The sequence below is a fragment of the Salvelinus alpinus genome, chromosome 5 (assembly GCF_045679555.1).
Source record: "Salvelinus alpinus chromosome 5, SLU_Salpinus.1, whole genome shotgun sequence".
NCBI lineage: Eukaryota > Metazoa > Chordata > Actinopteri > Salmoniformes > Salmonidae > Salvelinus > Salvelinus alpinus.
Window position 1 is genome coordinate 82,611,275 of NC_092090.1, and position 14,105 is coordinate 82,625,379.

The window sequence follows — 14,105 nt, forward strand, 5'->3', positions numbered from 1 at the left end:
GCTGCTTGTGTGAGTTTGACCTTAATCCCCTTATATCACCAACCATATCCTGAGTCCCACTAGATGTCCCAGACTGAGAGTGCAATCTGTATACTATACCATTGAGTAAATCGCTAAGTCTGCACTCAGTTAATGAAACTATACTGTCTTGTCCAAAGTAAACAACTTGAAACATATACATTTCATTAGGACATCAAAATTGTGAATACAGAAGTAATTTCAAACGTTGCCAATATTAACACAGGCGATGTTCACGGTATAAATGTGATATTGCACGTATCATTTTGGGAAATAATGGACAGACTTTGAACAATGATCTCCAAGATGACAGGCATACCATGTGACCTATAGCTGTCCTACATCACATCTCACATGACTTGTGTATCTATTTACCTTCCCTCCCACCCCAAGTCATTTTTCAACCAAATGTTTGTACTGTAGTATAGGGGTTGTCATATGATACTCACTGTACTGTACTTTGTTTGCACCTTCCATTACAGGGTTGCTGTTGCACAATGGGACAGGACTGTCTGTTCCCTGGGTCTGTGTCTGTATGAATAATAAAGGAACACCAGTTTATTTTATTTTTATTTCACCTTTATTTAACCAGGTAGGCTAGTTGAGAACAAGTTCTCATTTGCAACTGCGACCTGGCCAAGATAAAGCATAGCAGTGTGAACAGACAACAACACAGAGTTACACTTGGAGTAAACAATAAACAAGTCAATAACATGGTAGAAAAAAAGAGAATCTATATACAATGTGTGCAAAAGGCATGAGGAGGTAGGCAATAAATCGAATAATTACAATTTAGCAGATTAACACTGGAGTGATAAATCATCAGATGATCATGTGCAAGTAGAGATACTGGTGTGCAAAAGAGCAGAAAAGTAAATAAATAAAAGCAGTATGGGGGGTGAGGTAGGTAAATTGGGTGGGCTATATACCGATGGACTATGTACAGCTGCAGCGATCGGTTAGCTGCTCGGATAGCAGATGTTTAAAGTTGTTGAGGGAGATAAAAGTCTCCAACTTCAGAGATTTCGTTCCAGTCGCAGGCAGCAGAGAACTGGAAGGAAAGGCGTCCAAATTAGGTTTTGGCTTTAGGGATGATCAGTGAGATACACCTGCTGGAGCGCGTGCTACGGGTGGGTGTAGCCATCGTGACCAGTGAACTGAGATAAGGCGGCACTTTACCTAGCATAGCCTTGTAGATGACCTGGAGCCAGTGGGTCTGACGACGAACATGTAGCGAGGGCCAGCCGATTAGGGCATACAGGTCGCAGTGGTGGGTCGTATAAGGTGCTTTAGTAACAAAACGGATGGCACTGTGATAAACTGCATCCAGTTTGCTGAGTAGAGTATTGGAAGCTATTTTGTAGATGACATCGCCGAAGTCGAGGATCGGTAGGATAGTCAGTTTTACATGGGTAAGTTTGCCGGCGTGAGTGAAGGAGGCTTTATTGCGAAATAGAACGCAGACTCTAGATTTGATTTTGTATTGGAGATGTTTGATATGAGTCTGGAAGGAGAGTTTGCAGTCTAGCCAGACACCTAGGTACTTATAGATGTCCACATATTCTAGGTCGGAACCGTCCAGGGTGGTGATGCTAGTCGGGCGTGCGGTTGCAGGCAGCGAATGGTTGAAAAGCATGCATTTGGTTTTACTAGCGTTTAAGAGCAGTTGGAGGCCACGGAAGGAGTGTTGTATGGCATTGAAGCTCGTTTGGAGGTTAGATAGCACAGTGTCCAAGGAAAGGCCAGAAGTATACAGAATGGTGTCGTCTGCGTAGAGGTGGATCAGGGAATCACCCGCAGCAAGAGCAACATCATTGATATATACAGAGAAAAGAGTCGGCCCGAGAATTGAACCCTGTGGTACCCCCATAGAGACTGCCAGAGGACCGGACAACATGCCCTCCGATTTGACACACTGAACTCTGTCTGCAAAGTAGTTGGTGAACCAGGCAAGGCAGTCATTAGAAAAACCGAGGCTACTGAGTCTGCCGATAAGAATATGGTGATTGACAGAGTCGAAAGCCTTGGCCAGGTCGATGAAGACGGCAGTACGGTGATGCCGAGGGGAAGAACAAGGAGGGGGGGAAGGGGGGCCCATAGAGTGAGAGAATAGCAGGAAGCTGATGAGAGACAGAGAGTAACAGGAAGTTGATGAGAGAGAGAGTAGCAGGAAGCTGATGAGAGAGAGAGTAACAGGAAGCTGATGAGAGAGTGTAGCATGAAGCTGATGAGAGAGAGAGTAGCAGGAAACTGATGAGCGAGAGAGAGAGTAGCAGGAAACTGATGAGAGAGAGAGTAGCAGGACGCTGATGAGAGAGAGAGTAGCAGGAAACTGATGAGAGTAGCAGGAAACCGATAAGAGAGAGAGTTAGTAGCAGGAAACTGATGAGAGAGAGAAGAGCTCTATGCAGCAGATTTTAAGGGACTAGCTGACTGACTAAAACAACCATGTTTTCTTACTCGGTCCCTTCAACTCATCCTGATCCTGCTTCCTTTCTTCTGGAGAGGCATCTATACAAATAAATAATCATCTGGATTTTATATGTATCAGCTTTTTAGGTCTTTCTGCTTGGACGGTTGTGATGTGACCTTAGCCAGTGGAAACATTGTGGCTGTGTGTCTTGGCTGTATCAGTACATCAGCAAAGGTGCATTTGATTTGCACAGTAACTGCATTGATGTGGTGTATTCAGATGTCTTTAATCCTACACTGTTATGTATTACGTTGGACCCAATGACTGGGTCTGTTGTTTGCTTTGATACTGCATCACAGGAGAGGTAATTTTCCATTACTGAGCCACTTGTAGTGATGTGCTGCTGGCAATGGCTTTGAAGTGGGTACTGCAAGCACCATGTGCTTTACATGACTATTACTGTACATGGCCTACCATTTGTAGCAGTTAACTGCTTCAATGTCAGGTGTAGTGGTTAGACTACTGAGCTTTGAAAAACTATGAACTATGTGGATGTGCTGATTGATTCAAATGTGGATTCAGTTAAAATGCTGTTGTCTCCATTATATCAATAGAAATTCAACAGCTAGATACTTTATGCTCTGAATATGGACTGCATGTGATCTGATGATATTACTCTGTGGGAATTTAAAGATTATTTGACACTGGCACGTTAATTCACCCTAAATATCACCATTAGTATATTATTATAAACATACTTTATGTAGCTTGTAAAAAGCAAGCAACAATGTTTATGTTAATTTCTCTTATAGCTGAAACAGATCCTTCCTTGGTTTTGAAGGATCCAGTCACAACAGTCTTTAAGAGTACAGTCCTGAAAGGTAACTATTAGTTCTTATTTGAGCCACTAGTTTGTGTTCATAATTTGATAATGTAGTGTCACATTTGTATTCCATTCTTCACTCAGTCATCTTGTGCTACTTTAGAAAATGTTTGTATTTAATTTTGTCTGAAATTCTGGTATATGCTCATCTGAATGTTTTGTGTATAGTTTACAGATCTAGTATAGCTGTATTATAGGGTTGGTTCATTAAATTAAAGATGACATTGTCTAGCCTACATGTGCAGTAAAAATCTATTTATAATACAGGTGACAGTCTGGTTGAAAAAGTAAAAAATCTTGAAACCCATCGATTTAGAGCAAGCATGTACAGTTGAAGTCGGAAGTTTACATACACCTTAGCCAAATACATTTAAACTCAGTTTTTCACAATTCCTGACATTTAATCCTAGTAAAAAAAAAACTGTTTCAGGTCAGGCAGGATCACCACTTTATTTTAAGAATGTGAAGTGTCAGAATAATAGTAGAGAGGATGATTTATTTCAGCTTTTATTTCTTTCATCACATTCCCAGTGGGTCAGAAGTTTACATACACTCAATTAGTATTTGGTAGCATTGCCTTTAAATTCTTTAACTTGGGTCAAACATTTTGGGTAGCCTTCCATCAGCTTCCCACAATAAGTTGGGTGGATTTTGGCCCATTCCTCCTGACAGAGCTGGTGTAACTAAGTCAGGTTTGTAGGCTTCCTTGCTCGCACACGCTTTTTCAGTTCTGCCCACACATTTTCTAAGCCCTTTCTTGAGCTCAGGGCTTTGTGATGGACACTCCAATATCTTGACTTTGTTGTCCTTAAACCATTTTGCCACAACTTTGGAAGTATGCTTGGGGTCATTGTCCATTTGGAAGACCCATTTGCGACCAAGCTTTAATTTTTGTCAATAGGGGGGGCGCTGTTTTCACTTTGGAAAGAATCGTGCCCAAATGAAACGGCCTCGTACTCTTTTCTAGATCATACAATGTGCATATTATTATTACTATTGGATAGAAAACACTCAGAAGTTTCTAAAACTGTTTGAATTATGTCTGTGAGTAAAACAGAACTCATTTTGCAGCAAACTTCCATGCAGGAAGTGAAAAATCTGAAAACGAGGCTCTGTTTCAGGGCCTGCCTATTCAATTGCCTTATATTTATCGATATGCATGCACTTCATACGCCTTCCACTAGATGTCAACAGGCAGTGGAAGGTGGAATGGGGTGTCTAGCTTGATCTGAGGCCGAACAAGAGCTTTTGGAGTGGCAGGTCAGGAATTTTCTTTGTCTACCAAGGAGCTCGCGGAGCTCGACATTGGCTTCTGAAAAGCGTTACGTATACACGGCGAATATCTCCGGCTCTGATTTCATTTGATACATGTGATAATAACATCATAAAGTAGGTTTTTTCAACCGAGTTTTATCAGTTTATTCAACGTTTATTTCCGTTCGGAATTTTCCGTTCTTTGCGCCAAGAGTTGATGGGCATGTTCGCGCCACATGGCTAGCTAAGGTTGCTAATTCGACAGAAGAAATGGACATTCTAAAACCAAACAACGATTTATTCTGGACCAAGGACTCCTTGTACAACATTCTGATGGAAGCTCAACAAAAGTAAGAAAACATTTATAATGTTATTTCGTATTTCTGTGTAAAATGTTGAGTCCTATTCTCCGCCGTTTTGGTGAGCGCTGTCTCGCAATAACGCAAGCTGTATGTTATGGTAAAGTTCTTTAAAAAAAATCTAACACAGCGGTTGCATTAAGAACCAGTGTATCTTTCATTTGCCATACAACAAGTATTTTTATGTAAAGTTTATGATGAGTTCTTTGGTCAGATTAGGTGAGTGTCCAAAATATCTCTGGAGATTCTGGTGAATCGATGCTACGTATTCACAATGTATAATCAGGATTTGTATCTCTAAATATGCACATTTTCGAACAAAACAATTGTATTGTATAACATGATGTTATAAGACTGTCATCTGATGAAGTTGTTTCTTGGTTAGTGACTAATTTTATCTCTATTTGGTCGGTTTTGTGATAGCTACCTATGCGGTAGAAACATGGTGAAAATATGCGGTTGAGTCTTTGGCTATTGTGGTTAGCTAATAGAAATACATATTTTGTTTTCGCTGTAAAACATTTTAAAAATCGGAAATGTTGGCTGGATTCACAAGCTGTTTATCTTTCGTTTGCTGTATTGGACTTGTGATTTCATTAAAATTATATTATATGATATCCCTGTCCCGTTAGGCTAGGCTATGCTAGTCAGCTTTTTTGATGAGTAGGATCCCGGATCCGGGAGAGAGAAGTGGTAGAGGTTTTAACTTCCTGACTGATGTCTTGAGATGTTGCTCAATATATTCCACATAATTTCCCTTCCTCATGATGCCAACTATTTTGTGAAGTGCGTTAGTCCCTCCGGCAGCAAAGCACCCTCACAACATGATTCTGCCACCCCTGTGCTTCACGTTGGGATGGTGTTCTTCGACTTGCAAGCATCCCCCTTACTCCTCCAAACATAACGATGGTCATTATGGCCAAACAGTTCTATTTTTGTTTCATCAGACTAGAGGACATTTATCCAAATAGTATGATCTTTGTCCTCACGTGCAGTTGCAAACCGTAGTCTGGCTTTTTTTATGGCGGTTTTGGAGCAGTGGCTTCTTCCTTGCTGAGCAGCCTTTCAGGTTATGTCGATATAGGACTTTTACTGTGGATATAGATACTTTTGTACCTGTTTCCTCCAGCATCTTCATAAGGTCCTTTGCTGTTGTTCTGGGATTGATTTGCACTTTTCACACCAAAGTACATTCATCTCTAGGAGACAGAACGCGTCTCCTTCCTGAACGGTATGACGGCTGCGTGGTCCCATGGTGTTTATACTTGCGTACTATTGTTTGTACATATGAACGTGGTACCTTCAGGCCTTTGGAAATTGCTCCCAAGGATGAACCAGACTTTTCTTTTGAGTTTCCCATGTCAAGCAAAGAGGCACTGAGTTTGAAGGTAGACCTTGAAATACATCCACAGGTACACCTCCAATTGAGTCAAATTATGTCAATTAGCCCATTAGAAGCTTCTAAAGCCATGACATCATTTTCTGGAATTTTCAAGTTGTTTAAAGGCACAGTCAACTTAGTGTATGTAAACTTTTGACCCACTGGAATTGTGATACAGTGAATTAGAAGTGAAATAATCTGTCTGTAAACAATTGTTGGAAAAATTACTTGTCTCATGCACAAAGTAGATGTCCTAACCGACTTGCCAAAACTATAGTTTGTTAACAAGAAATCTGTGGAGTGGTTGAAAACCGAGTCCGACTTCAACTGTACATGGACCGGTAATCCAAATAAATTACCAAACATTACTGGGTATTGGAGAAAAGATGGAAGTGAAATTGTTAACACTCGGCTTACTATACTTTTGGAGAATGAACAATACCATCTAAAAAGAGTGTAAGTATGTATTTATTGTTCCATCAGGTTTAGAGACTGTAAACCAGAAATGTCACTGTCAACTTTTTATGCAAATGTATGTACACCATGGTCTATTATAATTGATATTCATAGAGTTTAGGAGAAATTTCCAAATTAGGCATTATGTATTACCGTATGCAAATATGCTTTGGTAATATATCACTACTGGAGGAGTTAAAATGATGCACTTCGCCTGTGCTATATTGTTTCCCAGAATGGTGGGTTACATGACTACCAGCAATCACCTGTTTGTCAGACTGTAACCAATCCTATCCCATTGCCAGAACCCATGCTTTTCCAACATCTAATGATGTGGCTAATTGAAATTTGACAGTGAATGTTTCTTAGACTGACAAAACATCCTTCTATTTTAGACATATTTTCCTTAGACATGTGGAAATTAAGCTATGATTATATTAGCAATGATTATATCTTCTTTTACAGGTTCAGTATTAATGGAGATACTCTTGGGAATTACTCATGCGTCTTTAGTGGTGTGGACAAGGAGGCGGAAATAGATTTCAATTTGGCAGGTACAGTGTGTTGTGTCATAAGTTGTTGGATATACTGAGACATCTTAGTAAAATATGTTACTTTTTGGAACAACAATTATGTTCATGGACAATACTTTTTCTGCATTTTTACAGAAATTTTCCATTTGTATTTGTCCATGTTTCATTCACCATCATACTACCGGTACCTATGAGGTTGCGAAAATAGCAGTGATATCTGAGCAGTGTTTTTGGTTCGGTTGGTGACAGCTTGAGAGGCTTTCTGTTGCCTAACAGGATATGTATGTCTGTGGTTAAACAGAAATGCAAACGTCTTCCTGTTTGACAAGACTTCTTGCACTTTTCTAGCCTGTCCATCTTCAACTGCACTTAACATTTACACAAATTAGTGTGTGCTGCTCCTTATACTTTCATAAACAGGTGAAATTCTCTGCTTTGCTGACAATGAATCCCTTGAAGTCCCCATATGATGCCTGATTATTTGACAATATCTGTAAATGTTAAAGCAGTGTGCCTATAACTCATGTTTTTGTTCCAACTCAGATATAACTTTCCTGTTGTATGTGGATGGTAAATACAAATCTAATGATAGATCAGCTTTGTCAGTGTCCCTAAAGAATTGTTGTGCCGTTTTCCCACTGACTAAAAACCACGTAGTGACGAACAGCAGAACCAGTTTGAAAACATTGGACTGCGCATTCATTTAATTCCATACACACAGCTGAAAAACAACCCACTGACCTGTATGCAACGGTTTCCATTTTTTAAATATTTATTTTTATTCCATTCTACATGAATACATTCTGCCAGATTATACCAGCGATGTACTGTATGTATGTATGCATGCATGTTCAGTTGTGTCCTTTAGTTGATATTGGCCAATGTTGAATACAGATGGAAACACTTCAACAAAAACACTTCCTTTCTCCCACAAACACTAAACTCTCCATGTCAACCTGACCTGTTCAGTAGGAACTGGACAAGGAGCTTGAGGACCCTGTCGTCCAGCCCCACCACAGCCCCATCCTTCACCCCCTCATACAGACGCATGCTGTCTGTCCCCCAGCACACGTTCTTCCTGGGGTTCCCAGCGGCCGTCTCCATGGACAGGCCCAGGGTGTTGAGCTGGTAGCAGAAGAAGGAGAAGTACTGGCCGTCGGTGATCACAGCCTGGGACACAAAAGGCCTGGTCACGTCCTCATGGCTCCAGAAACCTAGTGATGTTTTGTTCAAGATTACAAATGTGCTTTAACAAATGGTGTTATTCACAACTATTAAGAATATATTAATTCAAGAGCAGTCAGAGAGAAAAGTTGAATGGTAAAATTATATATTTTTTAAACTACTGATTATTCTCAGGTAGGTAAGGAGAATAACATCTGATATTCAAGTTATGACTAGACACCTTGATACATGGCCTGTGCTCCTGTCCATGCAAATAGACTGGCAATGCCATTGGCTCTCAGGTAGACCTCGATCTGGTCAGTCAGATTCCGTTTGGCCATTTTGTCCCTGCGGTACCTGTCAGGGACCAGGTGGAACTGGGTGTGGCCGTAACAGCCTGGATCATGAAGCTTGGCTCCTGGGAAAGTAAAGACGATAAAATAATTATGTTGAAATATACACCCACACAGAACACTTTGACACTACCACCACTAGTGGACGAATTGCAGTTGGTTGATGCACCACCTATGACTATGACAAAGTAAATGGCTGAGGCTGAAACAGACCGGCAGCCAGGCAGGCACAAATACTTTGATCAATATTACTAAATTAACAACCAACACCTTGTGACAATTTTACATCCAAAGCCTACTCCAGGGATCATCAACTAGATTCATCTGGGGGACGATTTTTTTTCTTGAGTGGATGGTCAGGGTGCCAGAACATAATTTAAAATTAATTTGTAGACTGCAAATTGACCGCAAGAAGCCCAAACAGATAATATTGGACTAGAACAATTTCAAACCTTGCTTACATTTGTATTTGATCACATCTCTCCATTATGCGTGGGAATACTTTTGATTTCCAAAATTAAAATCACTTGGAGTTGATTTGCTGGTGTTTTTACAGTCTTATGTCCAACAATAAAAAAGTAAAAAGCACAAAAACAAAATTGTACTGAAAATTTTGTTGGCCAAATAAAAATAACTTGCGGGCCAAATTTATCCCCCGGGCCACCAGTTGGGGAACCTTGGTCTACTCCATTATTACCTGTGAAGATATTGTTCTCATACTGTCTCCTGAACATAGGAAGCAGGTCTGGGGCAAACTTTATCTCTGGGACTTCAGCAGACATCACCACCTCAAGGGGGACAAACTGGAAGAGGGTCAGTGGAGATTTATTTGGAAACTACTTGCACTCAAATGTAGGTCTAAAAAAAACATTTGGCCAAATCCCAGCTTCACATCAAATGTTTTTTAACAGCTAATGGAGCATCACATTAGCCCTTTCCAATCTGCTGGTGACTATGTAGTACCTGTGGAAGTTGTTGAGGTATCCTTATCTGACTGTGTGGCTTATCATCAATCTGAAATCTGATTGGCTCGACGCGGCCACCCCGATGTCCCCTTGGAATGGTCCTCTGCCCTCTCATCCAGTAGAAGTTAACCTGAGGGTCAAGATCTAAACAGAAAGTGATGTAAGAGAGTCTTTTGCATAGCAGAGACTGACATAATCACAACTTCCCCTTACATATGAGTTAGTGCCACTGATGACTTTTTAATGCTTACACATCATGCCTTGGACTGAGGGTGGAATCAAGGAGTGATTATGAATAAATGAACAAATTCATGGTTTACCTAAACTTGACAGCTGGAGTACAGGGTTGTGTTTGGCCATAGTGTGTGTGAGTCCAGATACCAGGTTTCTCAGAAAAGGTGCCACATAATGTTCTTGTTCCCTTTGCAAGAACGGTTGACGTTTCTTCATGTACCAGTTCTCTTGTAAAATTGAATGGCAGACATGGGAACGGATGTCAGCAAATGTAGTTTCGTCAATGGTGGATGACGCATTCTGAGTGTCAGGTACTGATTCCTCCTTGGTCTCTTCAACAATGAACTTCTCAGGTAAGCCAGGTAGGTATGCAGTCTTTGTGAAGTGCTGATACCATTTATCAGCATTAAGAGCAAAGGTTTGCGGACACAACACATATTTCTTTCGCTGAACTCGTGTGAGGAATGTTAGTTTTTCCTGCACATCGGCGGCACGTACTTTGTCAAGATGTTCTGCAATCTGACGTCCTTTTGCAGACTTACTTTTAGCGGTCAGCGAAGGTACAATGGGAGGGTATACAGGCTCCTGAATTGCTGTCTTTGTATGAACGATCCGGTCGCTTCTAAACACATGTCCATTTTTATGAAGTAATGACTGCAAGGGCAAGCAAGTGCGCGCCGCCATGTTTGTCGCTGATGACGAGAGCGAGTTCTTCTTCTCGTGCGTCTCGTGCAAACTGGTTAAATGCAGAATATCGCCACCACGTGGAGGGTAAAAATAAATACTGCTCGAGCGAAAAACATTTCTGGGCCACTCATTCTCTAGTGTTGTTTTCGGAATGTGTATGCTATTAATGGAATGGTTATTTTAATCGAAAATATTATGTTTACAGCATCTTACACCAATCATGAGAGGCAAACTTTTGAAATTGTAATCGTTTTGAAACACAAGAGAACGTTTTGATTCATGAATACAACTTATTCATCGGGAGAGGGTTCACACTAGATAACATAGCCATAAAGTAAAAATTGGTTATATCGTAAAAATTTATTAAAACAAAAATTAGCTTTTTAATTTAAGATTAGGCATAATTTTAGCAGTATAGTTAATGTTATAGTTAAGGTTAGGCTTAGATTTAACATCTGATTTTAAAAAGAGAAATTTTAGAAATAGGCGAGATTCATGACTTTGTGGATGTGTTAACTAGTGACGAACACGGGCCACGCAGACATCATATCCGGTAAGATTGCAACTCTCCAAACGGAATTTGCACAGTGCACTCATAGCTATGAATTTTCGCCAACTTTTGCCGACACAATGCTTCAGGAAAAGTGTTTCCCATTCACGCATTTTTCGCCCTGCATGCCGAGCAGAGGTAGCTATTCTGAGAATAAACCTAATTGTTTTAATCTTAGTAGTTAACACTTTTGTGTTGTTGACTTTCGGAGAGCGTCATTGTCATGGGCAGGTGTGTCCTCCAGCTGGCACAGGAGCAGTGCCCACTCACCAAGAGATTCGGGCTGTTAGAATGGTTCATGGACGTTTTTGCAATTGACGGTGCCGCAGTATCTGCACTGTAGTGTTTGCAATAACACGCCTCCTAAAGATCAATACAGAAGCTAAGTTAATGTAAAAAAAATTGCAACCTGCTAATTTGTCAACCTCTGTTATTGTTTGTCATGTCACAGAGACACTTCTGCACATCAAACACAAAGAATGACGAGGTGCGTCTTGCTGAAGAAGCAAGGAAGAAATATGGATCGCCAACTATCTTTTCCAAAGTGATTGACAAAAGTATTCCTGCAGATATCATTTATGAAGATGATAAGGTATACACCGCACACAGACATGTATGCATATGTTTATTTTACTGTACTCCACGTAGACAATAGATGATCAACATTCAGCCACAGGGTATAAGGGCATTATATTGATGTTCAATATTTTGGAATGTTATCATGTTTTTGTTGTTTTCCTTTTCTTCAGTGTTTAGCTTTCAGAGATATCAGTCCACAAGCTCCTGTGCATTTCCTGGTTATTCCAAGGGACCCTATCCCAAAAATCAGTGAAGTTAAAGATGATGATGCTGAGGTATCCTACTGATTTGTCTCTACTTTCTCTATATGTCATTTTCTGATTTTGATCACACGAAAGAATCCTATTACGTTGAATTGTGTTGGTTTTCCCCCCCTCTGGCTTCTGCTAAAATTTGTCTCAATCCAGATTGTCTTTCAACTTTAAAAACACTCTTTGCTATTTTATGTAGCTGTTAGGTCACCTCCTAGTGGTTGCAAAAAATGTGGCGAAGAAAGAGGCATTGCACGAAGGTTACAGAGTGGGTAAGTATTAAGATGACCATAATAAGTAGTGTCAAACTACATATGAGCTTCACGCATTTCACAGACACATATTTAGTTGTTATAAATATGTAACTGCATTTCTATCTTCCACAGTGATCAACGATGGGAAGCATGGTGCCCAGTCTGTATACCACCTTCACATCCACGTCCTGGGAGGCAGACAGCTGAACTGGCCTCCAGGTTAACAGATGGACTTCCTGCCTTAGAGGGGTTAGTTTCATGTTAACCTTAAAGAGCAACTGCCCCAAAAAAAACAACTTCTCATTTAGAAAACTCGATATGAGTCGGAAACATTATTCTACTGTCAAAATTGACTACATTGTGTAAATAAGATCATTGTGTTCATAAAGTCCGTCTCATCCAAAAATATTTTTGTGACACTTGTGGTCAGGATTGCATCACAATGTATGTTAAGATTGGGTTTGTTTCAATCCTGCCCAAATTCCCACATCTGGCAGCACCCATGAAGTAATCATCAATTAGGAGCTTAATGCCCATGGTCAATTTGGGTTGACTATGGATATCCAAATGGGGCTAGTTACGGACAATCAGTAAATTACACAATGTACATGGGACAATACGTTAAAATTCCAATAGCTCCAAATGTCAATGACTTAACCTCAAACCAACTATAAATTGTAGAAATTCATATACAAATATTGAAAGCATTTAATGAGAACTTAAAGGTGTGCAACATGAAAATATTTTCATTTACATTGTGTAATTTATTGATGGTCGCTAACTATCCCCGGAGATATGTTATCCAAAGTCGAGCCAACTTTGCCACAGTTGCACACCAGCTGGCTTAAGCTAATTGGCTAAATAATTTGGCTAACTCTTCCCACCTGCGAACACACACGAGACAACCACACCCGAAACCAACTCATGTTTGAATTCAGTCATGGCCACTAGCATTTCATAATGAACCAAATTTAAATTGAGGACCAAAACAGGAAGTGCAGTAACCCTTTAACCTCTGTCACATACAAATATAATGAAGCTCTTCAGTCTGACTATTAGATTTTTTCCCAAAGTTAAATATTTTCATCCTATTTAACTATTGTGTAATGTGATATGTTGATTGATGTAAGTGTACAGTTTGCCTGTATGTACAAATATGGAATAAAACAAAGTTGTGTGAATGATTTCTACATTTTGTCAAAATGAAAGCAACTGTTTGGGAGATGTCACAAGCTGGCCCAATTCCATAGGAAATTTCACATATGTTAGATGTTGTTGTTACTATGTGCTATTTTGATATTGTAGCCCCCTTAATATTTCTGGCAGATCTCCAGAAACATTTTGCAGCAATATAACTGAGGGCAGGTGTTGTGTGACTGTTGGTATGACTAAATGACCTTGGTGCCCAGGATATACTGTAGGTTACTCTGTATCATCTGGAGTGCATGGTTGAACTTTCACCTGCATTTACTTAAACCCCATGTCCATGTTCAGACTATTGCAGTTCTCAAATTGCACAAACACCCCTCAATACATGAAATAAGAATGATACTTTGACCTAAGATACAGAATTTAACCCCCAGAGATACATGTCAATAGCAATATCTATTAATCTTAGAACACAACTTAGTTCACATTAATTTGTTAAAAAATGTTCAATGCAGAGGTTTTTCACAGCACAAAAGGTATTGTTGCACAATGTTTGTTCCACAGATGAAGGATCTGTGTATTGTGGGTCAAAGTATCCTCTTTCCTCATAAACTTTCAGAAG

General features: G+C 40.0%; 2 protein-coding genes across 2 annotated transcripts; one reads left to right on the forward strand and one right to left on the reverse strand.

The window, feature by feature from the left end:
* Positions 1-8,051: 8,051 nt before the first annotated feature.
* mrps30 (mitochondrial ribosomal protein S30) lies at positions 8,052-10,761 on the reverse strand. The gene is made up of 5 exons (XM_071403761.1): positions 10,100-10,761; positions 9,778-9,923; positions 9,512-9,617; positions 8,703-8,879; positions 8,052-8,511 (listed from the first exon to the last, which is right to left on the reverse strand). Exons 1-5 carry the CDS (start codon positions 10,695-10,697, stop codon positions 8,249-8,251), a joined length of 1,290 nt encoding a protein of 429 aa, XP_071259862.1. The 5' UTR covers positions 10,698-10,761; the 3' UTR covers positions 8,052-8,248.
* A 471-nt stretch (positions 10,762-11,232) lies between these two features.
* On the forward strand, positions 11,233-13,515 carry hint2 (histidine triad nucleotide binding protein 2). The gene is made up of 5 exons (XM_071403768.1): positions 11,233-11,388; positions 11,702-11,842; positions 12,000-12,104; positions 12,280-12,352; positions 12,467-13,515. The coding sequence occupies exons 1-5, from the start codon at positions 11,302-11,304 to the stop codon at positions 12,556-12,558; spliced, it is 498 nt and encodes a 165-aa protein (XP_071259869.1). The 5' UTR covers positions 11,233-11,301; the 3' UTR covers positions 12,559-13,515.
* The last annotated feature ends 590 nt before the right edge of the window (positions 13,516-14,105 follow it).

Excerpts from the sequence above, each read along its gene's own strand:
- hint2 (XM_071403768.1), top strand. The coding sequence starts at position 11,302 with ATGAATTTTCGCCAACTTTTGCCGACACAATGCTTCAGGAAAAGTGTT. Across the intron at positions 11,389-11,701 it reads GCCCTGCATGCCGAGCAGAG|AGACACTTCTGCACATCAAA; the intron begins GTAGCTATTCTG and ends GTCATGTCACAG. Across the intron at positions 11,843-11,999 it reads TCATTTATGAAGATGATAAG|TGTTTAGCTTTCAGAGATAT; the intron begins GTATACACCGCA and ends CCTTTTCTTCAG.
- mrps30 (XM_071403761.1), bottom strand. The coding sequence starts at position 10,697 with ATGGCGGCGCGCACTTGCTTGCCCTTGCAGTCATTACTTCATAAAAAT. Across the intron at positions 9,924-10,099 it reads ACTCCAGCTGTCAAGTTTAG|ATCTTGACCCTCAGGTTAAC; the intron begins GTAAACCATGAA and ends CTTTCTGTTTAG. Across the intron at positions 9,618-9,777 it reads TACCTCAACAACTTCCACAG|TTTGTCCCCCTTGAGGTGGT; the intron begins GTACTACATAGT and ends ACCCTCTTCCAG.